Consider the following 25,999-nt stretch of genomic DNA (forward strand, 5'->3'; position numbering starts at 1 on the left):
GTGGGTGGAACATCAGCAGTTCGTAGCGTACAGTCGGTGGAGCGTAATAATAACAGTATGTACACGTTAAGGTAGGCGTAGCGTCAGTAGTACAGCGTATTCTTTTCAAAAATCATCAAAACAAGGTAGTTTTTCTCATTTTACTAGTGAATCAAAATAACCAGTGAAAATATCCTTCTGAAAATACAACTGTTTCCATTACATCGGCCAGATATGAAGGGTGGTACCAAAATCACGCAGGAGACCACCCACAGACAAACTACAACAGCCAGTACTTATCATGATAATCAAAGTGAAAAAGATATTATACGTAATATATATGCAATAGGGTCAGAGTAATAGAAGCTTCCTTCCAGACAGTTTCGCCATACAGCTGTCAAGGCTGATGTGAATAAGGTGACTGTATGCACCTCGTGTGTAGGGAGTTAAACTATTACAGTTCCAACGAGAACAATATCTGGCATGATAATAAGGTATGAGTTAACAATGCATAATGGTTTCAATGTGCACCAACAACTGCCAGTAAAACATATATACACATACACAGGTGGTTTGTGTTTTTTAAACTATTACAATTGGGAAATATGAAGTTCGAAATCCAAACCCCGCATTATAAATAATAATTACATCATGACATGGGGTCATCCATAAAATGTACAAACTTTCTAGGTACAGTGTATACAAATATCATGTCAATATGTATCCAATTATATTATCCTTGCCCCAGCTTTAATGAAGCGTGCACAACAGTTACAAAGGAATTCATGTAGCGACTATCACCAATACTGTCGGGCATACGCGCGATTACACAGCGCCGGAGTATTGGTGTGAAACTGATAATGATGATCCGTGTCGAGGGTTGTTTCTTACGATTTATAGTTACATTGAACAATCGTGCTGTATCAGACAATGCATCGTTACATTGCATGTCGGGAGTTTGTTCTGCCAACATATCATTAGTCCGGAAAGTGGATCGGGTCTCACAACGCTGGTTAAAGTTTGGAGAGAGATGAACTGTCGACCAACTCTTTCACCATCTGTGCGGCGTCGACGCCAGTTGCCCAGCTCAAGCTGATGCCATTGGCACCATGACCGTAGTTGTGTACCACCTGTTGCACACAATAAGAGATAGTACAGTGGGATTTACCTGATTATATTATACTTCATTCAAACTCTTTAAAATTGAGTTCGCACCTGTAAGTATATAACAGTAATTATTCCTGAATACACACGCTTGATATAATGGTGATTGCAAATATGGTGTACCTTACTCATCATGTATGTCGGTTTGCGAGTAAGTCCTATTTGGGTAACCTGCCGGTTAATATTGAATGAATGATACACGTTGCTTACATTAGTTTGTTTGTTGTAGGGTCTGTTGATATCTACTCACATTCCCATCACAACAATAAACTGCTTCAGTGTGCGTCGATCTGTACATCAATGTTTACTACTGAGAAATACTGTCTCCCGTTCTTACCTTCAGCGTCCTCCCGCCAAGCATCATGTTCTCCTTCTCAACCCTGATGGGAATCCTTGTGGGGCGAAGACCGGCCCACTCGTCGATTACTTTGGCTCCCTTGAAGAACAATTGAGAAAACTTGGATACAGCTGGTGATTCAGACCACGTGTCATCAACGTGGTTGTAAACCTGCCTTAACATGTCAGCGATTTTTAGGGTCCACTTTCAGCTCATTCTTCGTTCAGTCAAAGACATAATAGTCACAAATATCAGATATATGTTCTACTAACCACTACTTCACTACCAGCTTGATGGTATGTTCTACTAACCACTACTTCACTACCAGCTTGATGGTATGTTCTACTAACCACTACTTCACTACCAGCTTGATGGTATGTTCTACTAGCCACCACTTCACTACCAGCTTGATGTTATGTTCTACTAGCCACCACTTCACTACCAGTTTGATGGTATATTCTACTAACCACCATTTCACTACCAGCTTGATGGTATGTTCTACTAGCCACCACTTCACTACCAGCTTGATGGTATGTTCTACTAGCCACCACTTCACTACCAGCTTGATGGTATGTTCTACTAGCCACCACTTCACTATCAGCTTGACAATATTTTTTTTAACTAGCCACCAAAAAGGCGCATTTTCTGTTCAGAACCCACATCCATTTACGTTTGGGAGACAAGACAGGTGGAAGGGATATTGTTAGACGGTGTGATGCAGCCTGTCAGCTTGGTACCTCAAGGCCAGGTATCTTCGCCTTGCCCCTTCTAAGGATGTCCTCCGTCAGGGCTGGATCAATTTCCTCGCTGTAATTCCCCTCCTGTCGACACCCGCCAAGCAGCATGTAGTCAGTGCTGGAACACATCCACGTACTCGTATATCACCAATACCTAGAGGTGGAGGAACACACCCACACGTATATTAATATCTCGGTAAGGAGGAACACGCACACATGTATATCAACATCTGGAGGTGGAAGAACAGGCACACTCGTGTATCAATATCTCGGTAAGGAGGAACACGCACACACGGCTATCAACATCCGGAGGTGTAGGAATACGCACACACGTATATCAATACCTACGTAAGGAGGAACCCGCGCACAATACGCAGACAACGGGGTGCGCACGCACACACAGATGTATACTGAGGGGGTTGGGAACACATACACAATCAAATAAGTACATTCCTGAAAGGTCATCTAGCATGGAAACAGAGAGGGAAAGTGGACTGTTACAAGGGGTAAGACATGACAGGCGTATGTTCAGTGGTATTTCTGCACTTACTGTGGTACTGCATATGTGCTGTAGCCATCATGCTCTATGTAATAGAATCCACGTATCCAGGGAGCTCGCATCTGAAGATATCACCACAGTTAGGTTATATCTCCCGTAAGAGGGAGGTTCTGGCACAGACGTATGAGTGCAACTTCCATACAGTCCATTGTTGTAACGCCACCGTACTGCTATATCTAGCGGACATGGAAGTCAATAAGTCAATACTGTTAATCTAGAAGTGGAAGTATTTCTGAAGTAAAGCAGACCAGACAATTCATATAATACTTAGATAGCCAACGAGTGGTTTCTTACACGGATAAGCTGTCCTCTGATGGGATAAATTGACTCGTCACCTATCAAGTACTTGGCGTTCAGGCCGCAGCAGTTGGCCACTACCTCGTACTGGCCACACAACTGAAACATTGAAGCAGTTGAATACTACACATATATTGCATACCGCACAACTGAAACATTGAAACAGTTGAATACTACACATATATTGCATACCGCACAACTGAAACATTGAAGCAGTTGAATACTACACATATATTGCATACAACTGTTGAATACTACACATATATTGCATATTGAAACAGTTGAATACACATTACATTGCACAAACATTGAAACAGTTGAATACTGCACATACATTGCATACCGCTGCTGAAGCAGTTGAATTGAATACTACACATATATTGCATACCGCACAACTGAAACATTGAAAGTTGAATACATATATTGCATACCGCACAACTGAAACATTGAAACAGTTGAATACTACACATATATTGCATACCGCACAACTGAAACATTGAAACAGTTGAATACTACACATATATTGCATACCGCACAACTGAAACATTGAAGCAGTTGAATACTACACATATATTGCATACCACACAACTGAAACATTGAAACAGTTGAATACTACACATTGAAATTGAATACTACACATATATATTGCCCGCCACACTAACTGCAACATTGAAACAGTTGAATACTCACACACATGCCGCACAACTGAAACATTGAAGCAGTTGAATACTACACATATATTGCATACCGCACAACTGAAACATTGAAACAGTTGAATACTACACATATATTGCATACCGCACAACTGAAACATTGAAGCAGTTGAATACTACACATATATTGCATACCGCAATACTTCACTGCAACTGAAACATTGAAGCAGTTGAATACTACACATATATTGCATACCGCACAACTGAAACATTGAAACAGTTGAATACTACACATACATTGCATACCGCACAACTGAAACATTGAAACAGTTGAATACTACACATATATTGCATACCACACAACTGAAACATTGAAACAGTTGAATACTACACATATATTGCATACCGCACAACTGAAACATTGAAGCAGTTGAATACTACACATATATTGCATAACGCACAACTGAAACATTGAAGCAGTTGAATACTACACATATATTGCATACCGCACAACTGAAACATTGAGGCAGTTGAATACTACACATATATTGCATGCCACACAACTGAAACATTGAAGCAGTTGAATACTACACATATATTGCATACCACACCACTGAAACATTGAAGCAGTTCAGTATGACCGAGTCTGTATGGAACTGTATCGTACTAGGAACATGTCGGAGTCAGTTCTGTATGGACATCAACACGTGTATGTTAAGAAAGACGCTGAACTGCTTCTATACATGACTCCCCTACTGTTTACAAAGAAATGAGATACAATAGTGTCCATATGTACAATTTACATGAAGGAATAAATATATCACATCTTCTCTGATATCTCACCTCTTCCAAAGACGTCAATGTTCTAAATACCACCTGCCCGCCGTTTTCTTTATATCTGAAACAAAAGTACTCTGAACTGGACAGTTGCAAGTATGATCCAGCTACATCAATGTGATTTCCTAACGTTATAACATACAGTATACCTAAATATCATCATACAAGGGTTCTAAACCACGCTATACGTCTTGCACTGCCATCAGTAACTGCGAACAATACACCTCTTGCTTTGGCATACACCCCATCCTGATACCTGCACGGTTTGACGATGGACCCTTTCATACACAGTCAGGCGTGAAGATTTGTACTAAACAGCAGGGATATTATATGTATCAACTACTATAATGACCCCCAGTTAGAGTTGTTCAGCGTTAAATGCTACATGCATGTCAATAAGGATATCATACATTTAACTAAGTAATCGGTGTTACTTATGCAACAGATATACTTATGCCTACGTCTGTGAAGAATATTGAATCAGGTTTTGACACATCTAATAGTTGAATCAGCTTATGATCCACTCCTCCACCAAGCCCAATCTATTGTATAAACATCTCATTGTAACTACATCTCTGGCTTCCATTCACTATCCTTTGTGTACTCACTGGCATCATCAGTTTACTGCTTAGCCAATCATGGCAATTATGTTGTTTCCTTTGTCTATAATGTTGTTACATTGTTATATACAGTATATATATGCAGCTCCTACACTTCATGTATCGCTCTTGCTTGACAACGGTACAAGAATCTGTATCGAAACGTCGCACTCACGAAATAAAGAAGTTGTTATCCATAAAAACTTGTTCTATATTGTTGAATCATTATACATGATTATTACAAATTCCCGACTTGTGCAACTTCTGGAGATAATTCATGTCTCAGGTCTTCATACACAAGGAACTGTAGCAATGCAGGTATTTTGTCTTCAGAAATACAGGACATCACCTTTTTCTGGACGCACCCGTCTGGATCTTTGGACGATTTACTTATTTATCTACTCTGTCAATTCATAGTCTCTAAAACCTCTCACTGTGGTACAAGACTCACAAGCTGGTTTACCTGATTCTACAAACGACACAGACATCAAAATGGTGGTACAAGGCTACTGCTTCATGGTTTGCAAAATACTTGTGGTAAATTTTGTGAAACGGTATAAAATTGTTTCCGGCCAAAGATGTTTTTCGAATTTTGGCATGAAAGTGTTGATGGTAATGATCTTACGAGCCGTTTATTATAGAACTCTTTCGCGATTGATAAGGATGACATTTCAACGTTCACTCCGCAGTTGGGGTGTGCCAAAGTATAAACCTGGCGTCAATGAGGCTGCAAATTTAATATTTTGTCCATACAAATTAACCACTGTAAACTGTGTGGATTACTATTAGTCTCAGCAGTACATAGTTCATATAACGTATCAGAAATTGTGGGAGGCGAAGATTGGGAACAGTCTTATGCCCAAACAATATTTTAAAGCTGGGGTTTTAGGGCCTCATAACAACACCTAGATATGTTAAGGAACTTTAAATGAACATGTTTCAAACACAGCGAGATTTTCGTGTCCCTCAGTACATTAGAATGAATGTGACTGAAACAGTAAAATCTAGTAGTGTTATGGTATATTTATACAAGTTATTATTGATGTAAGCAGAACATCTTCACAGAGAAAACAAGTCGCCTGTTGTTTTGAAAATTCTTACCTAGGTTGGTGTAGCCCACATGACACAACAGATAATAAAATCATGAAGGTATTTCTGAAGAGCAGAGTTTACCAAGGCAACTGGGAATTGCAATATAAAATTGGATCAGAAGGGTCCCCTTCTCAGCAATTATTGAGAATTTTAGGAATATGTTTAATTGGATTTCTAGTATAAACAACCTTGACCAGCTATCAAGTGCTTGGTTTCATTCAAGAGAGACAACTCCGTTAATATTTTTTCATTAGTTTGTGAAGAGTTATTCCCCTTTGTTTACTTGCTAGCAGACGACATTTTCAGTGATCCTCAGTATGGATGATTAAGAGAAGAGGAATTTGATTTTAGAGTTTTATAACAAGGACATCAAATCAGCTAAAGTGATTTCAACAGAACAGGCATCCCTTTGTCCACTGTTTATCGTGTTTTGAAAAATAGTGCAAATGGATATGGCATTGAGCACCAGGGAGGCGCAGGTAGGCCCAGAAAATTGACAGTCGGTGACAGTCGGCGGCTTGGTATTCTTGTTTCTAAAAAACAAACGAAGGAGTTTAGAAAACTTAAGGCTTGATATGATTGATAGAGGAACTGTGGCTGTCTGTAAGGAGACAATTAGAACTGAGCTGCATGCAATGGGTTGGCAGAAAAGTCGAGGAATTCCATAACCGATCATGAAACCTGAACAAAAGGAGCGAAGATTGAACTGGTGCTTACAGCATAGACATTTTAACTGGGACAATGTGATTTTCTCAGATGAAAGTTCTTTGTGGCTGTTTCCTAATACACTGAAATTCTGGACCAAACAAACTGAAAAACCTTTGTATCAGCGCCCAAAGTACAGTCCGAAAATTAACGTGTGGGGTGGCATATCTGTGTTAGGGGCAACGCCCCTCTGTGTATTTGAAGGGAATATGAACAGTGAGCGGTACACAGATATTTTCGAGGGACATTTACTTCCATCTGCTCACGTGTTCTATGGAAATGTTTTGATTTTCCAGCAGGACGACGACCCAAAACATCGTTCAAAGCATTCACAGGCCTGGTTTCGGACCCCAAATATGACATTATTAGATTGGCCAAGCTATAGCCCTGACCTAAATCCAATAGAAAATGTTTGGAGACTTATGAAGGAAAGTGTCAATAAGATAAATCTGACAAATATTGCTGAAATGAAAGAAGAGGTGGTCCGATATTGGGACAGCATGGACCACGACTTTCTAACTTCTTTGATCAGTAGTATGCCCCGCCGCATTGAAGCCTGCATTGCTGCCCATGGTGACTTGACAAAATACTAACTGTTCACCTGTCTTTGAATCTGGAGTTATGTTCTGCTAATATTTACATTTAATACGTGAGTAATGAGTGAAAAACATTTAAAAATTACAATCTTTAAATTCTCAATAATTTCTGGTTGTACTGTATATTGGCCTTCATAATGAGGTCCACCTTGGTCTTCTAATACCTCGTTATCATGCTGCCGTCAGTTAGCGGCCAGAAAGAATTTGTATAAAATATTTTAGGTGACGATTGATCTTACTTCTTAATGCTTCACATACGTTTCTGCTATTCTTATTCATATATTTCATCTTCCCTGCTATTTTCAGAGGCAAAAGCTACTGTGACATGTAAGACGTTTACGACGTAAACGATGTCATCCGGATCTTCCAACAACACTGTACGAACTCGGATACGAAGGATCTTACCCAGGACATCCATTGACGTTTAATGGCTTTAGTGAGGCGAAGGTGCAAGGCCGACAATAATGCTCAAGGTGGACACACTCGCTACTGGATGTGTGAACTTGCTTTGAACCTGGTGTTATGACTCATGTGCACTGTTTGATCGTTACCATACCTTGAAACATTTGTCTTTCCATGCAATTAACATTGCATGCTTAACGCCGTTTGTTTGTTTTTATATGTCACAATAACTACTGCCTTTGAATATATGTTTTCTATTTGGGTTACCGGATAGTTCCGAACGTTTAGACCGCCTATTCTAGTGGGCTTATTTACACCATCTTCTTACTCCCATTGCAGATTCTCATTGCATCTTGCTCTGATTGGAAACAAGACGTGGATGGGAATATTACAGTAGATTTTAGTTCACACCCGTTTGTCGTTGATCAGTTACTGCCTTAATCTGGAAGAACGGGGTCTTTCTAAATAACAGTGATGTCCATTGTGTTTGCTTTGTTTGGTGTTTGCAGGACATCGGTCTGTAAATAACCGAGTCTGGACCAGATTTACTGTGACAGGTATTCTGTGCGAAGCCCCAGGCCATCTGGTGCACTCGTCAAACCATAAATATACAAAGTTTCATATCCATTATCGTTGCCTGCTTCAAGCATAAATGGCTGGAGACCTGTTTTAACACGGACTCGGTGCAGAGGTATATATCCTGCTGCAACAGTTCCTATCTAAATTCTTGTGTCTGACTGCACTCACTTCTTCATAAGCCATGGTAGGTACTTCTTGGGCTCCGTCACGACAGTTGTGATGTTATACCCGTGTCTGAAATATACACTGAGTCATGTACAATCAGGGAGTGATTTGCAATAATTAACTTTGAAAATATAACTGAAATTGAATGAAAATATTTTCATCTTTTCATGTGTGTTACAGTGCTCCTTGGTCGGATTGTAACAATGTGTCTAACTTAATTTATTGCAAGAAACTGTTTACCTGTGGAAGACAAAATACTTACTTCTGATTCGAGTTCAAACGCTGAAGTTCATCTCGGGACAGCTTATGGTACGAGAAGATCACCTCGTTCAAAAACTGAGGCTGGAAATGAAAACATCATTAACGATACTGAGTGAAGCTGAAGCGCTGATATAGTTTTTTAAAAGGTTTCCATGACATTTTTAGTGACTATATTGCACAAACGTATTAACATACCTCTTCCGTATCCTGCAGCACGAATCCATTGGTGACGTTGTTTCCAGACGATGATGCCTCCGAAGACAAAGCCAGACTAGAGAAGTGTTTCCAAGAGATCTTTGACCATCGTCTGTCAATGCAATAAAATGTTGTCTATACTACAGACATCCAGTCTACTTGTCCAACAATAAGTGCTTTGTCCATTACATAAGCTAGACACAAGGTCTGACTTCCGGTCTGGGTAATGTTTTCAGGATTTTTTCTGATGTCCTTGAATATGCATCCTGTGCCTCCTTGTTGGTAAGATAAATTGCAAAGGAAATAGGTGAGGGTGAATAACTTCACTGTACACGGAATTACAAAACAAAACATATCATGAGGAATAGTGGTGAATCTAAAAGAATATATATATGTTCATTTCTCGCAGCTCTCGTCTGGCATGTCAGTATCAATATCCATGTATCTACCTACATGTCTTTTATCTTAAAACGTTGAAAACAGATATCATAGCTATATCTCACCTAACATGACCATATTGGTTGTCTTTATACATTCCGGGGCAAAAGAAATGATTTTTAAAATGATAATTTGCGTTTGGACTTTGAGTATTTATGGCTAGAAACATTCAACAAGAACCCAGAAAAGTGAACTTATTCACGATAGTTTCGTGCAAGTGCACACATGACACACGTGACAAACATTCGGTATAAAAGCACGTGAAAATGTTTATGGACATCCACATTTTACGATTACATTTGCGACCAGGCCGAGATTATCGCAAGAAGAGAGAGAAAGGGCAATTGGCATGATCCAGCTTGGCGCTATCCACAATCACGTCCCCAGGATCTTCGGTTGTAGCCGACTTACAATAACCAGGCTGATTACCCGTTACAGACAGACAGGCAGGACACAGGACAGGCCAAGGAATGGCAGACCTCGGGTTACGACCCCAGCTGACGACCGTTACTTGCGTACCCTGCGATTCCTCACTGTGACATCATCAGCATCGACTGCGCTGGGTCATCGTATCAGCCGAAGGACGGTGTCCAGGAGACTTCGTCAGCATGGTATCCGAGCCTACATCGACGTCGACGTCGACGTGTGAGATGGGCACGTATCGTTTAAGGTTGGCAGCGCAGACAATGGGACAGAATCTTGTTTACTGATGAGAGCAGATACCTCCTGAACAGACCTGACGGCAGGACACGAGTGCATCGACGCAGAGGAGAGCGGACGGCACGTTGCTGCGTGCAGGAGGTTGAGCCGTGGTGGCGTTATGGTGTGGGGAGGGATATGTGGTGACAGAAAGACAGATCTGGTCGTGTCGATGGGAATGTGAATGGGCAGCGTTATATCGACCAAGTCCTTCGGCCAGTTGTTCTACCCTTCCTACAACAGAATCCAAGAACCGTATTTCAACAGGACAACGCCCCATGTCACACAGCTCAACGTGTTCAAGGCTTTCTCAACGCCAACAACGTTGTTTGTCCTGCCATGGCCATCACGCACTCCGGATCTTTCAACCATTGAGCATTTGTGGGACCATCTTGAGAGACAGATTCGTGCCAGACAGGTGGTCCCAGTGAACAGACAAACCCTTATCCAAGCTTTGAGGGAGGAGTGAAACAGGATACCTCCTCATTTGATCAGACGTCTCACCTCATCTGTTCGACGTCGTGTTAGAGCCTACATCGATGCCGGTGGTGACCACACTCGCTATTGACTCGCAGGAGTGTCTCTGTGTCACAGACATTGACGTATCTCATCTTACTGAAGTGATCGAATACAGGAATATTATGTGGGTTTTTGCAATTATCTCAAACAGTTATTGACCTCGATTAATGAATTTGATTTTCCATGCTCCTCGCCTATTTGCCTACAACATTGATTTTCTGTTTATCTTTTGTCATCTTTTATTAATTAGCCTCAATAATATGGTATCGTTTCTTTTGCCCCTGAGAGTATATGTTACAGGTCAAACACATGGAGGCAGCAAATCAAAAAAGAAAGAGCTGTTACAATAGCCCGTCTGTTTGGTGAGACAGGGTCATTCAGACATATTCGAGTATGCATTTAAAATGGGTCATTGAAAAGTCTTTATATATCTCTATATTGTTTATACTAAAGGGACATTAAAACTCAAAATTCAGAATATCATTGCTCCCAATGTTGCCTTGAGTGATTAGCTGATAGTAGGACCAAGTGATAAGACACAGCTTATACTCACTTCAACGTATCAACAGGGACGCCTTTGATGTGACCAAGGTTGGGCCTGAAGAGGCCACCAGCTCCGGCGCTGGTTGTATCATTACCAAACTTATTGGCTATGATAGTGATCTGAACAGCCGGAATCAATCTCTGTATGTTAATGGCAGTGGACAATCCAACTATTCCCGCCCCTACGACGCAAACACGAACCATCATGGACGCTTCCGGAGACCTGTATGGGAATTAAATTATCAAGTCATTAAATATTATTTTATCCATATCACTTGTCAGTAATAATCATAATTATACATACACGCGCGCTTCTTTCATTAACGTGTCTTGCCTTGCTTCTTATACTGCTACATGTGTGCGTCAATGGTTCTTATATTCTCTGTCCTTGCTGTCTGGTATTGTGATAAATATCCCCGGCCTTGCGTTTTTGTGTTGCAACATTTGTTCATTATACTTTCTTGTATCGATACATTTGTGTGCGTCAGTGGTTCTCGCATTGCTACATGTGACCATCCTTACTTTCTTGTATTACTACATGTGTCCATCCTTACTTTCTTGTATTACTACGTGTCCCTCCTTATTTTCTTGTATTACTACATGTGTCCATCCTTACTTTCATGTATTACTACGTACATGTGTCAATCCTTACTTTCTTGTATTACTACATGTGTCCATCCTTACTTTCTTGTATTACTACATGTGTCCATTCTTACTTTCTTTTATTGCTACATGTGTCAATTCTTACTTTCTTGTATTACTACATGTGTCCATCCTTACTTTCTTGTATTACTACATGTGTCCATCATTACTTTCTTGTATTACTACGTGTCCCATAACTACATGTGTCCATCCTTACTTGCTTGTAATTCTACATGTGTTCATCCTTACTTTCTTGTATTACTACATGTGTTTATCCTTACTTTATTGGATTACTACACGTGTCCATCCTTACGTTCTTGTATTGCTACATGTGTCCATCCTTACTTTATTAGATTACTACACGTGTCCATCCTTACTTTCTTGTATTACTACATGTGTTCATCCTTACTTTATTGGATTACTACACGTGTCCATCCTTACTTGCTTGTATTACTACATTTGTCCTCCTTACTTTATTGGATTACTACACGTGTCCATCCTTACTTGCTTGTATTACTACATTTGTCCATCCTTACGTTCTTGCATTTCTACATGTGTCCATCCTTACGTTCTTGCATTTCTACATGTGTCCATCCTTACTCTCTTGTATTTCTACAGGTGTCCATCCTTACTTTCTTCTATTGCTAAATGTGTCCATCCTTACTTTCTTGTATTTCTACATGTGTCCATTCTTACTTTCTTGTATTTTTACATGTGTCCATCCTTACCTTCTTGTATTGCAACATTTGTCCCTCCTTACCTTCTTTTATTTCTACATGTGTCCATCCTTACTTTCTTCTATTGCTAAATGTGTCTGTTTCTGCTTTCTTGCTTTTCTACATATGCGCCTGCCCTTGCTTTCTGATATTGCGACATATATGTCTGTCCTTGCTTTCTTGTATTGCAACGTGTGTCCCTGGCTGCGTTCTCGCATTGCTATAAATGTGTTGATCCTTGCTTTTTTGTATTGCAACGTGTGTCCCTGGCTGCGTTCTCGCATTGCTATAAATGTGTTTATATCCTTGCTTTCTTGTATTGCAACATGTGTCCCTGGCTGCGTTCTCGCATTGCTATAAATGTGTAGATCCTTGCTTTCTTGTATTGCAACATGTGTCCCTGGCTCAGTTCTCGCATTGCTGTAAATGTGTTTATATCCTTGCTTTCTTGTATTGCAACACGTGTCCCTGGCTGCGTTCTCGCATTGCTATAAATGTGTAGATCCTTGCTTTCTTGTATTGCAACGTGTGTCCCTGGCTGCGTTCTCGCATTGCTATAAATGTGTTGATCCTTGCTTTCTTGTATTGCAACATGTGTCCCTGGCTGCGTTCTCGCATTGCTATAAATGTGTTGATCCTTTGCAACATGTGCTTTCTTGTAGATCCTTGCTTTCTTGTATTGCAACGGGTGTCCCTGGCTGCGTTGTGTCCTGGCTGTTCTCGCATTGCAACATGTGTCCCTGGCTGCGTTCTCGCATTGCTATACATGTGTAGATCCTTGCTTTCTTGTATTGCAACGGGTGTCCCTGGCTGCGTTCTCGCATTGCTTTAAATGTGTTTATATCCTTGCTTCCTTGTATTGCAACGTGTGTCCCTGGCTGCGTTCTCGCATTGCTATAAATGTGTAGATCCTTGCTTTCTTGTATTGCAACATGTGTCCCTGGCTGCGTTCTCGCATTGCTGCAAATGTGTAGATCCTTGCTTTCTTGTATTGCAACATGTGTCCCTGGCTGCGTTCTCGCATTGCTATAAATGTGTAGATCCTTGCTTTCTTGTATTGCAACGTGTGTCCCTGGCTGCGTTCTCGCATTGCTATAAATGTGTTTATCCTTGCTTTCTTGCATTGCAACGTGTGTCCCTGGCTCAGTTCTCGCATTGCTATAAATGTGTTTATATCCTTGCTTTCTTGTATTGCAACGTGTGTCCCTGGCTGCGTTCTCGCATTGCTATAAATGTGTTTATATCCTTGCTTTCTTGTATTGCAACGTGTGTCCCTGGCTGCGTTCTCGCATTGCTATAATGTGTTTATATCCTTGCTTTCTTGTATTGCAACATGTGTCCCTGGCTGCGTTCTCGCATTGCTATAAATGTGTTGATCCTTGCTTTCTTGTATTGCAACATGTGTCCCTGGCTGCGTTCTCGCATTGCTATAAATGTGTTTATATCCTTGCTTTCTTGTATTGCGAAATATCTGTCTTTCCTTGCTTTGCCAATATGTGTGTGTTGTAACCGAACTGTTTATCCAGGTTTGATTGAACAGATTTTCAATAATGTGACGGCACGTTAGCTTGTAGTGATGCCAGTTTGAGATGCTGCTGGTGATGACAAACCTAGAAACCTGGTGATGCATTAAAACTATGTGATCATTCAGGGATCCCAGTTGTTTCATTGAGCTGTGATTATGTCGTCTTGTGCCAAAAACATTCATTGACTTGTAAACAAATTGTGTCATTTTGCATCGAGGCGGGTTATAAGGGGTTTATTCTCCTGCTCACAAAGCCATGCGCTGCCTGTTTTCTTGTTGGCTGGTTAGAATGGAATCCTTCTCCAACTTGAATTTTATCAAGATCACGTGAACCAATTAAATTTCAAAATTCAGCCACGTAGTTAGGAAAAGTAGTTTGCGGGAGGAAAAACGTCATCCCACTCACATGACGATTCCTAAAATCTACTGTCCCATGGCAGATGTAAATGTTACATGACAGAGCATTTCATGTTGGTGAAACATATATATCCACGGAGACCCCTGGCTGACGTTACTTGAATTGACTTGTTTGTCTGTACACAACGGTTGACCTACATCATCCGGTGGTGGCCTAGTCACCTATATATTGACTTAACTCCACCAGCCCACATCCACAAACATACTCTCTTTCTCTCTCGCTCGCTCTCTCTCTCTCACACACACACACACACATACGCGCGCCCTCACACACACTCACGCACACACACACACATACTAACTAACTAATCACTCATACATACTTCAGTAAAAAAATCATTAAATTTTACAAAGCAGTGTGTTACGGCATATGACATGAAAATATAATCCACAACAGACATAGATTTTTCCAAACAGTGTCTAATGTCATATTTCTTCCGACTAATGTTCGTATCTAAGTTGGGAGAGAGGTGGTAGCTAGGTGGGTGAATCAAGTGCCTCAGTACATACGTGTGGTCCTCCTGACACCGTGCCGGCGAGTGTCGTCATATCACGGGTAAATGCCAGCTGACTGCATGACCTACTTCATGTTTCTGCTTTGAAAGGTCGGCTGTCTTAGAAATACTTTTAGAATTCAGTTTAGTACGGTTTTATTATCATGGAGCGGACACATTAATTAATGATTATGCAATATTAGCAATCAACACTCATAAGGGAAAATCAGCAAAGGGAGATAACTGGAATAGATAACCAGTGGTAACAAAAACTCTCATCACAGTGTCTTAGAGGTACAACATGCAACATTAAGAACACATATAGATGCATTATATGACGACTCCAATCATCCATCACCTACCTGTATCTACATACAGAGTAACTCCACTATCACATCGGACATTCTCACAGACACTGGGCCGTTAGTGGAACTGTTCCTGTAAGAAATGAGGTATCTTTAACCAATGTCATATTTCATGATGGAGCGAACACCAGATCTTCATATGGCTTTATGTATATAGTTTACAACTACGACACACACGCGTTGCCTATGTCAACGTTTGTGACTGGTTGATACAGAAACGGATTGCAGTGAAGCTTTCATTTCCTTGTGGCGTTTAGCAAGGGAGGCAACTGGGGTTAGATCGGAGAGGAAATCAATATCGGCATGGTTTGAAAAATATTAAGTGGCAAACGAGTATGTATATATATACAATCATGTGTTATTACCAGTATATGCCCATGGGAAATACAATCATGTGTCATTGCCAGTATACGCCCATGGGAAATACAATCATATGTGTTATTACCAGTATACACATAGGGGAAATACAATCATGTATTATTACCAGTATACGCCCATATGAAATACAATGATTCGTTATTACCCGTTCACACACGGGGGAAATACAATCACGTGTTATTACCAATATACGCCCATGGGAAATACAAGCATGTGTAAGTACCAGTATATAACCATGCGTATATCGTTGGGCAATATAAACATGTATATATGTTATGGGGGAAATGTATTAAAAGTGTGAACTACGCGTGCTACGTTCAGTAACACTAAAGATACGCAACAGTTGATAATATATAGTTAATGGCCATGTGTCAGTTATAGTTTAACAGTTATTGAAAATGATAGCAGTAGAGATAACTGATATATGCATATGAAATTGCCAGTGCGTGATTTGAAATACATGTGAACTACACAATAACAGCCAGTCACTGGGTCTGCCTCAACACCAGCCATTGTGGACGGTGGGACGTGGAAATCACGAAGTTAAAGGTGGGCCACATTACCATAGAGTCTTATATTCCTTCAACATCGCTGTACTTGTGCTGGGTTTAATTATGAGTAAAGAACGACAGACGGACCATCTGTACACCTGATGGAGGCCAACCTGTTCGTCCGGATGTAGGTGGTCATTCACCTTTAGACGAGATCAATACGTCCACGGTATAATATTGCCTGGACTTATTGACCTAGGTCAAGCGTGAATGTGTGGATCATGGTGTTATTGTCCTCGGATGACTGAAAAGGGGAAAATCGCCCTACACGTATATCAGCAGATCGTTCCTCACATCGGGCAGTCAGCCATGTACCAGATACTTCAAGCATCATTCGGTAAGGGTATCTTAATTATTATCAGTAATAATGTGTCGTACAAATTCTCATTTCAAGCTCCTTCAAACGAGTCGATGTAGTCATCAAATAGCAAGGTGTAAATGTTTCGCTAGGGTGCTACTTTCTAAAGCGATGATTTCGGGGTTCTAATGGCAGTGTGCAGCATACGATCTGAGGATAAAACATAACGTGTTACAATAATCACTGATACCTCATCATTTCCGTTTTCACATGAACCGTCTGTTCCGCCCTTAAAAGTTACACCAGCTGGTTCCTATTCTATGAGAACAAAAACGTATCTTCACATACTAGTATATGGAATGAAGTGAACCTGCTCAGGTCGTTGCTAGGCAACCAGCTCGAGTATCTGCAGCCCATACTCCATGGATGTATATGGGCTAGATGCTACACAGAGTTGTCAGAGCGGCGCCAAGAGTACTGTCCGTTCAGTGAAACTGAAACGTGACTGCATAAACAATTTTACAGAACATGTTTTCCCAAAATAAACTGCCGTCTTAGGATATGACTATTTCTTATTCAATCCATTGTTTAAATCGGTTAGAAAACATTCATTCATGGGCATCTGCCCCGTCCCTCATTAAATCTAGTATTCCCAGAAATTATCGAGAAAGGTGTTCGGCAAATATCTAATACGTGTATATAAACTATAGAAGTTTTACTTAAATGAATATGTTGAGATATGATTCTTACAGTCGAAGTGTCTTTTCAGTACTTGTGAGACGTCCTTGCCCTGCAATAGTTACAGGACAGAATACGCCTATAAGTACACTACCGATCAAAGTTTGTAGGAAATCATGTGACAGCGTATCCCAAAATTCGACCACTTCTTTCTTCATATCTTCAATATTTCTAAGTCCTTTTTGGTTTATTTTGTCCTTCATTAGTCCCAACACATTCTCAATAGGGATAAGATCTGGGCTGTAGCTGGGCCTGTCTAAAACTTGAACATTTTCGTCCCACAACCGCTGTTTTGTGTAACCCGCAGTGTGTTTGGGTCGTTATCATGCTGGAAAATCCAATTATCTTCATTCAGTGTTCGGGCCATTGGAAGGAGGTGATCATTGAAGATGTCAACGTATCGGTCCTACCTCAAAATTCTAGTGAAAATACTCAACGGCATCACTCCACGGGATGATATCCCACCCCACATGTGAAATTTTGGGCTACGTGTATATGGTTTCGGCGTTGGTAGATAGGTTTCACGGTATATTTTGTACACTCTTTTACACAGTTCGGGAAAAGCCAGACACAACTTTCATCAGAAAAGAGAACATTATCCCAATTTTGGTCTTCGTAAGCCCTACACCAGTTTAAACGTCTCTCATTTTGTGCATCTTTCAGCAATGGTGAGGGAATTCCGCGCTTTTTCACCCAATTAAGTCTTTGTAATTCTTGTCTAAGGGTTTCATTATATACCTGAGGACCTCTTCTATTAGTCATCTCATTTCTGATATTCTCAACGCCTTTCAATTTTCCCTACCCACAATCTAACTAAGTCGCCGGCAATCCGTAGTACTGAACTTCCTTGGCCTCCTTGCCCATGTCTTGTGCTCAGTCCCAACTCCTGACTGAATATTCTTCAAAGTTCTGTGTTCTGTAGACAGAGGAATGTCGTGTCCTCCAGCTTTTGCATTAGTCACACACCTTTCAAAATCATCGAGAAGCAGCATTCCTTTCTCTTCTTCTGTCGAGGCTGCCATACAAACAAAATTAAAGACGTCGTCTGCTACAGCAGGGGAGATAACTCTTGATGTAGTAAGGTTCATTCTTAAGCCTACAAGAGTTGTCTCCAATAATGAGTACCTTACTACGTAATTAAATGTAACATCTATTTTAGAATTCTGTTATTGGTATTAGGAAACAAAGATTTATCTCAATAATTTCTGGGAAACTGTGTAGACCTCAATTGCAAAAGCATCGAACGATATACTCAATCTATCTTTTGTACTGTTTGATACAATGGAAGTAAGCTGATGTTTGACCCTTGTTTTTCACCAGCTATTTACCCGTCACCAGCTATTTACAGTATAATTGATTTGCCTTCGTATGTGATTGTGACGGGGGCCACAGGTGGGACAGGAAACACTCACCTTTTCGCGCCGGAACACCTAGTATTATCACTATCTGACCGTAATTCACACACCAATGATAAGTTGGACAGTGTCGACGAATCACATTGAAAGGTCTGCATTAATATAATCAGTCCAATAAGATATTCAACTAATTACTGCTTTTACGCCCAATTACGATTCAATTTGAATGACAAGGTATACGTTTCGTACGACGCACAGGTGTTCGTAAAATCATGATACCTACGTTGTTGACAGTTATAATACCGTTTCATGTATCTCGATCTTCATACATATGCATGAGCATCACTAATCCCACAATAGTAGCACGCGTGATTGTGAATACTGGTCTAACAAGCACAGGCCGTGGTGTCATGTCAGAAACATCCCACCTCATTCGCATACCTAAAACACCAGGTAAGTTTATGTATGCTAGCGGGTTATTTATATGGTCCGAGACTGGATTAGATTGTACAGACTGATTGGACAGATGAGGAAAATGTCTGAATAGCATCATTTCATTTCATCTTGCTAGTGCCGAATGTTGTTGTAGTGCGTTGAACTTAAAAGGGGGTTTCTTTCCAGAACGGGATCCTTCCTGGCGAATCAGTAATTGGGTAGTTAGGCCTACCTCCCTTTTTTAAAACATATCATAAAGCAGCGAGGTTTTGCGATGGACTAGTGCACAGAAAGATGCAGAGAAAACACTTACCCTACTCTTTAATGCTTTTCATAATTAGGATGACCCTCCGCGGGTCATTATACCATTTATTCATGAACCTCCCTCAATAGACAAACTGCAAAAGCACTTGACATTGTACTATAAACATTCAAATTTATCATGACCTTATCATAGCTTCCCACCCGTAACTTAGTCTGAGGTGAAACATATACATGAAGATCGACACGCACTTCACTGATATAGACTCAATAACAAATGACAAAGTAAATAGTTTCTTTTGTTGAGCAGAGTGAAAACGTCCATACGAATGAAATACCGAATACATTACTTTCTCTGATATCGGTTCATATCGTCAAGTATTCAAATATTTGTGTAGGACATACATACATCTATGAATGTATATATTATTTGTAAATATTTTCAAACTACTCTAATACTTTGAAGAGACGTGTCCTCTGTGAACTATCCATGTGATGTTACATGTCAGATCCAGTGGTTCAAATGTTTGGTTGGATGTAGTCGTGACGCACTTGCAGTTGTCGTTAAAGAGGTCGGGGTCAAAGGAGAAATTTGCACTTTGCAGCCATCGTCGCCAAAAGCGATTAACCGTCTCTGTTGACCAGACATGCACGAATGATGCGTCAGACGAATCTACCAATGTCATCTTGTCTCAGGTTGTCCAATTTATTCGTGTGAGCAGCACCGAGGTTAGTGAGAGTCATGACAGGATGTTTAGTTTGACATTCACGTCTGTCAATGACGTCCCAGACATGGTCAATGGATCAAAGGTCAGGCCCAAGTACTTACCATGGCATGACATCGATATCTTGCTGTTGGAGAAATTACTTCACAATCAATGATATTATGTTCCAACCTTTTGGCATAACTACGACCTTAAAGACAGTGAGTGAGTGAGTGAGCGAACGCTTTACCACCAGGCTACCCCACCGCCCCTCCTTAAAGACAGAAGGGTTATTATCAAACATTGGTATGATATGGGTCTGTTCTGTGCAAGTAACCAGTATATTGACATTTTAAGCTCTCAACAGTACCTACAATATTAGTGGAACCTTTTAACACAACCACCGATTGCTTTACTGTATACCTTCCAGTTGGGAATATTGCCTCAATGAAAATTCAGTCATATGGATTAAAAATATATGTGTCACAATCTTGAAAGATCAACCGTTGCCCTGCACGTTGTGCCGATATCCCCACGTGTGGTGCAAGGGACAAGATGGACAGTTAGTCACTCATTGTGAAACCACCCATTCCAGAACTCAAATAGCCATGCTGCACGACGTTAACATTCGTAAAACGATCATTAGCACGTGTCCAAACTCGATTCCTTCGGTCATGAAGGTCGATAATTAACCTTGATTCGAAAGAGAACCCTGACATTAGCCCATCGTCGATATCTCAGTGCTATCGTTCCCATGGCCAATGACGCCTCTGATTCCAATGACGTGTAGTAAGTTGTGGGATTGCATGGCACCAGTGCATATACGTATGCGCGCCGCCTGAGCAGAGGCGTATCCAGGTTTTGGGGGGAAGTCCAAAAGTTCGGGGAAAATGATCCTCAGGGAAAAAACATTCGTCTGCAATCGATTTCTTAATGCTATCGTTCTGACTATTTTGTCCTGGGTGGGAGTTGCTGACTTTGGGCTTTCAGAGCGGCGGCGATCATGGACGTTCTGTATTTTTTGGATAGATAAATGATAGATAAAAAAACAGGCAGCTATGGGGCAACAATGTCCACCTGCAACATGCCTATGGCACATGAACGTCCAGCGGATTGCAAAGGACGGACAATCAATGCTGATCATTCCTTAAATGTGAGAAATAAAGCGTATTTGAGTGTTTGGTTCCAAGAAAAGAACCTAATGTGAGTGACAATGGTAAATCTGACTGACCACCCAGCTGCACGTGATGTCCGGGGTCACATGCTTCATGACTGTCACAATCTCCTAGCTGTTTCTTTGACTGATTTTTTCGGAAATGCCGTATAGTCTTGCCACATAAATAAGGTTCTTTCACCGACAGACTTTGGTGTATGTTCCTGTAGTTTCAACTCAAAACAAAATACCTCGTTTATAAAATATACATGTATTTATCTGTTATTGTGTAAAGATCAGTGAAAATGCTATCAACGACTAATTACCCTGCGCCAAGATAAGACGCCTACAGACATCGATCAAACATTTTACCAAATACATTTACGCAATCGTAACAAGAAATACGTACGTCGTTCCTTAAAATGATAAGATGTAGAATCTTTAGTCGAGATAAACATACAGTCATTAACAAAAGTCATCTCATTTGTTAGTTCTTCCATTAACATTTCCGCAAAGAATTCTCTCCTAACCTGGACGTGTAATCAGTATAATTATCAATCAGCACCTATATGCTTTATCTATCAGCCCCTATATGCTTTATCTATCAGTACCTATATGCTTTATCTATCAGTACCTATATACCTTATCTATCACCACCTATATGCTTTATCTATCAGTACCTATATGCTTTATCTATCAGTACCTATATGCTTTATCTATCAGTACCTATATGCTTTATCAATCAGCACCTATATGCTTTATCTATCAGTACCTATATGCTTTATCTATCAGTACCTATATGCTTTATCTATCAGCACCTATATGCTTTATCAATCAGCACCTATATGCTTTATCTATCAGTACCTATATGCTTTATCTATCAGCACCTATATGCTTTATCTATCAGTACCTATATGCTTTATCTATCAGTACCTATATGCTTTATCTATCAGCACCTATATGCTTTATCTATCAGTACCTATATGCTTTATCAATCAGCACCTATATGCTTTATCTATCAGTACCTATATGCTTTATCTATCAGTACCTATATGCTTTATCTATCAGCACCTATATGCTTTATCAATCAGCACCTATATACTCCATCTATCAGTACCTATATGCTTTATCTATCAGTACATATATACTTTATCTATCAACACCTATATGCTTTATCTATCAGCACCTATATGCTTTATCTACCAGTACCTATATACCTTATCTATCAGTACATATATGCTTTATCTATCACCACCTATATGCTTTATCTATCAGTACCTATATGCTTTATCTATCAGTACCTATATGCTTTATCTATCAGTACCTACATGCTTTATCTATCAGTACCTATATACCTTATCTATCAGTACCTATATACCTTTATCTTTTATCTATCAGTACCTATATGCTTTTATCTATCAGCACCTTATGCTTTATCTATCAGCACCTATATGCTTTATCTATCAGTACCTATATGCTTTATCTATCAGTACCTATATGCTTTATCTATCAGTACCTATATCTATCAGCTTTATGTTTTATCTATCAGCACCCATATGCTTTTATCAATCAGTACCTATATGCTTTATCTATCAGTACCTATATGCTTTATCTATCAGTACCTATATGTTTTATCTATCAGTACCTATATGTTTTATCTATCAGCACCTATATGCTTTTATCTATCAGCACCTATATGCTTTATCTATCAGTACCTATATGCTTTTATCTATCAGTACCTATATGCTTTATCTATCAGTACCTATATGCTTTATCTATCAGTACCTATATGCTTTATCTATCAGCACCTATATGCTTTATCTATCAGTACCTATATGCTTTATCTATCAGTACCTATATGCTTTATCTATCAGTACCTATATGCTTTATCTATCAGTACCTATATGCTTTATCTATCAGTACCTATATGCTTTATCTATCAGTACCTATATGCTTTTATCTATCAGTACCTATATGCTTTATCTATCAGTACCTATATGCTTTATCTATCAGTACCTATATGCTTTTATCTATCAGTACCTATATGCTTTATCTATCAGTACCTATATGCTTTATCTATCAGCACCTATATGCTTTATCTATCAGTACCTATATGCTTTATCTATCAGTACCTATATGCTTTATCTATCAGTACCTATATGCTTTATCTATCAGTACCTATATGCTTTATCTATCAGTACCTATATGCTTTATCTATCAGTACCTATATGCTTTATCTATCAGTACCTATATGCTTTTATCTATCAGTACCTATATGTACTTTATCTATCTGATAGCACCTATAAGCTTTATCTATCAGTACCTATATGTTTTATCTATCAGTACCTATATGCTTTATCTATCAATACCTATATGCTTTATCTATCAGTACCTATATGCTTTATCTATCAGTACCTATATGCTTTATCTATCAGTACCTATATGCTTTATCTATCAGTACCTATATGCTTTATCTGATAGCACCTATAAGCTTTATCTATCAGTACCTATATGCTTTATCTATCAGTACCTATATGCTTTATCTATCACCACCTATATGCTTTATCTATCAGTACCTATATACCTTATCTATCAGTACCTATATGCTTTATCTATCAGTACCTATATGCTTTATCTATCAGTACCTATATGCTTTATCTATCAGTACCTATATGCTTTATCTATCAGCACATATATGCTTTATCTATCAGTACCTATATACCTTATCTATCAGTACCTATATGCTTTATCTATCAGTACCTATATGTTTTATCTATCAGTACCTATATGCTTTATCTATCAGTACCTATATGCTTTATCTATCAGCACATATATGCTTTATCTATCAGTACCTATATACCTTATCTATCAGTACCTATATGCTTTATCTATCAGTACCTATATGCTTTATCTATCAGTACCTATATGCTTTATCTATCAGCACATATATGTTTTATCTATCAGTACCTATATGCTTTATCTATCATTACCTACATACTTTATCTATCAGTACCTATATGCTCTATCTATCAGTACCTCTATACTTTATCTATCAGTACCTATATGCTTTATCTGTCAGTACCTCTATGCTTTATCTATCATTACCTACATACTTTATCTATCAGTACCTATATGCTTTATCTACCAGTACCTATATACTTTATCTATCAGTACCTATATGCTTTATCTGTCAGTACCTATATGCTCTATGTAGGTGTTATGGTACCTGTAAGAACCTTCAAGTTCAGTGTATGCAGAAAGGAAAATACATCAACAAAGAAGCATACATTTGTCGAACAGAAAATATACTGCAGTTAGTTCTTCTGTGAATTTGCTATATAAACTTAGAAAAAACGTTCCTTTTGCCTTGTCATAATTCCACCTGATATCCTTCCTGTAGATGATATCCTTTTACCTGACACAGGCAAAGACTTGAGATTTAGGAAAAGATTAGAATAAACCTAATAGTCCATGTTTCAGACAGGTGGAAAATGTGTTTACTGTTCCCACAGTGAAGGAAACAGATCATTTTCTGTAGTATTTAAACAGGAGACATTCTACTTTTCGTGCGTTCATTATTATATATACGCGGTTAGTGATGTTATGTTTGCTATTTAATATTTAGAGGATTCGTTGCTAGATATAAACAACCATTTGGCATCGAATTAGATCTGTGTACACTGTATAAACGACTGCATTCAAATGTTAAGCATATAGATCTATAATAATTATTATATATACTCCTGATCATTTTAAGCAGTTATCTGACCAGTTATTTGTCTCAAATAATTATACTGAAACTGCTGTGAACGTCATATTAGCAATCATAAGTGCATTGCTCAGATGGGGAGTAGAAATTGGCTTGGCTGTTTGCTGTTTGCGTAAGTACATAGCACTGTGCGAAGCTTTGCCTGCAGGTAAACGGCCTTCAACCGTCCTTGACATCTGACCTTTCTTACCGTATGTTGAGTGGAAACTGGAAATCCGTGTCGCCGGGTTTTAGGGTCAAGTCGCGTCATATCTAGGACACTCGTCGTTCACTGTTGCAGACGGTTGTCCCCCCATAACCCTCACTAGTGTATCGAAGGCCAGGTGAGTCCAGTCGTTTGCTCGTGTTGTGCCTAAGCTATTTGAACGAGAGAACGAGAGTTTTGTCAGTGAAATTGTTCATTTGTCGATTCATGGCTTATCAGATGGTTTACAGAATGTTGTATCACCAACACACCGAATCTTTTGAGAAAAAAATGGTTACACGGGTTCATGCATACTTTGATAGAGTTGTATCAGTGCCCCATAGGTTATTAGCATAAGATCCTGCTTGGCCATCACTTGGAATTGATGGGAATATCTTATTGACATCACTTATTAGATCTGTACGCTTAAAAACATGGTCGTGTCATCATCATTATCATCATCATCATGGTTTACAGTTAATCAACCTGCCAACATATGCATTTGGTGAGGTGAAATTTGGTTTTAGTCTGTTCAAGATCATTGCTTGCTCACGCACATGTGGTTGTGTAAGTATGTTGCTGTAGGTGAGGACTTAATTGTGATTACCATGGTTACATGCACAAATACACTCAATCTTCCCCAACCCCCTGCTTGTGT

General features: G+C 39.5%; 2 protein-coding genes across 5 annotated transcripts in view; one reads left to right on the forward strand and one right to left on the reverse strand.

Annotated features, from left to right (window-relative positions):
* Positions 1–126: 126 nt before the first annotated feature.
* On the reverse strand, positions 127–15,771 carry LOC124262218 (D-aspartate oxidase-like). 4 transcript variants are annotated; one of them, XM_046696706.1, is made up of 12 exons: positions 15,513–15,771; positions 15,167–15,266; positions 11,367–11,579; positions 9,158–9,269; positions 8,964–9,043; positions 8,705–8,770; positions 4,570–4,624; positions 3,071–3,172; positions 2,768–2,838; positions 2,218–2,335; positions 1,481–1,579; positions 127–1,109 (listed from the first exon to the last, which is right to left on the reverse strand). In XM_046696706.1, the coding sequence occupies exons 3-12, from the start codon at positions 11,561–11,563 to the stop codon at positions 993–995; spliced, it is 1,017 nt and encodes a 338-aa protein (XP_046552662.1). In that variant the 5' UTR covers positions 11,564–11,579; positions 15,167–15,266; positions 15,513–15,771; the 3' UTR covers positions 127–992. The 4 variants fall into 4 exon arrangements, with proteins under 4 accessions (XP_046552662.1, XP_046552654.1, XP_046552670.1 ...); XM_046696698.1 differs by having other exon boundaries at positions 15,167–15,270; XM_046696714.1 differs by lacking the exon at positions 15,167–15,266 and having other exon boundaries at positions 15,527–15,771.
* Positions 15,772–16,484: 713 nt separating this feature from the next.
* Positions 16,485–25,999, forward strand: part of LOC124262239 — a 39,321-nt gene continuing 29,806 nt past the window's right edge. The window contains 1 exon segment of the mRNA XM_046696724.1: positions 16,485–16,781. The gene's annotated coding sequence lies outside the window, so the exon portion shown is untranslated.

Source organism: Haliotis rubra, unplaced genomic scaffold (assembly GCF_003918875.1).
Source record: "Haliotis rubra isolate DU_JTF1 unplaced genomic scaffold, ASM391887v1 Scf12, whole genome shotgun sequence".
Lineage (NCBI taxonomy): Eukaryota > Metazoa > Mollusca > Gastropoda > Lepetellida > Haliotidae > Haliotis > Haliotis rubra.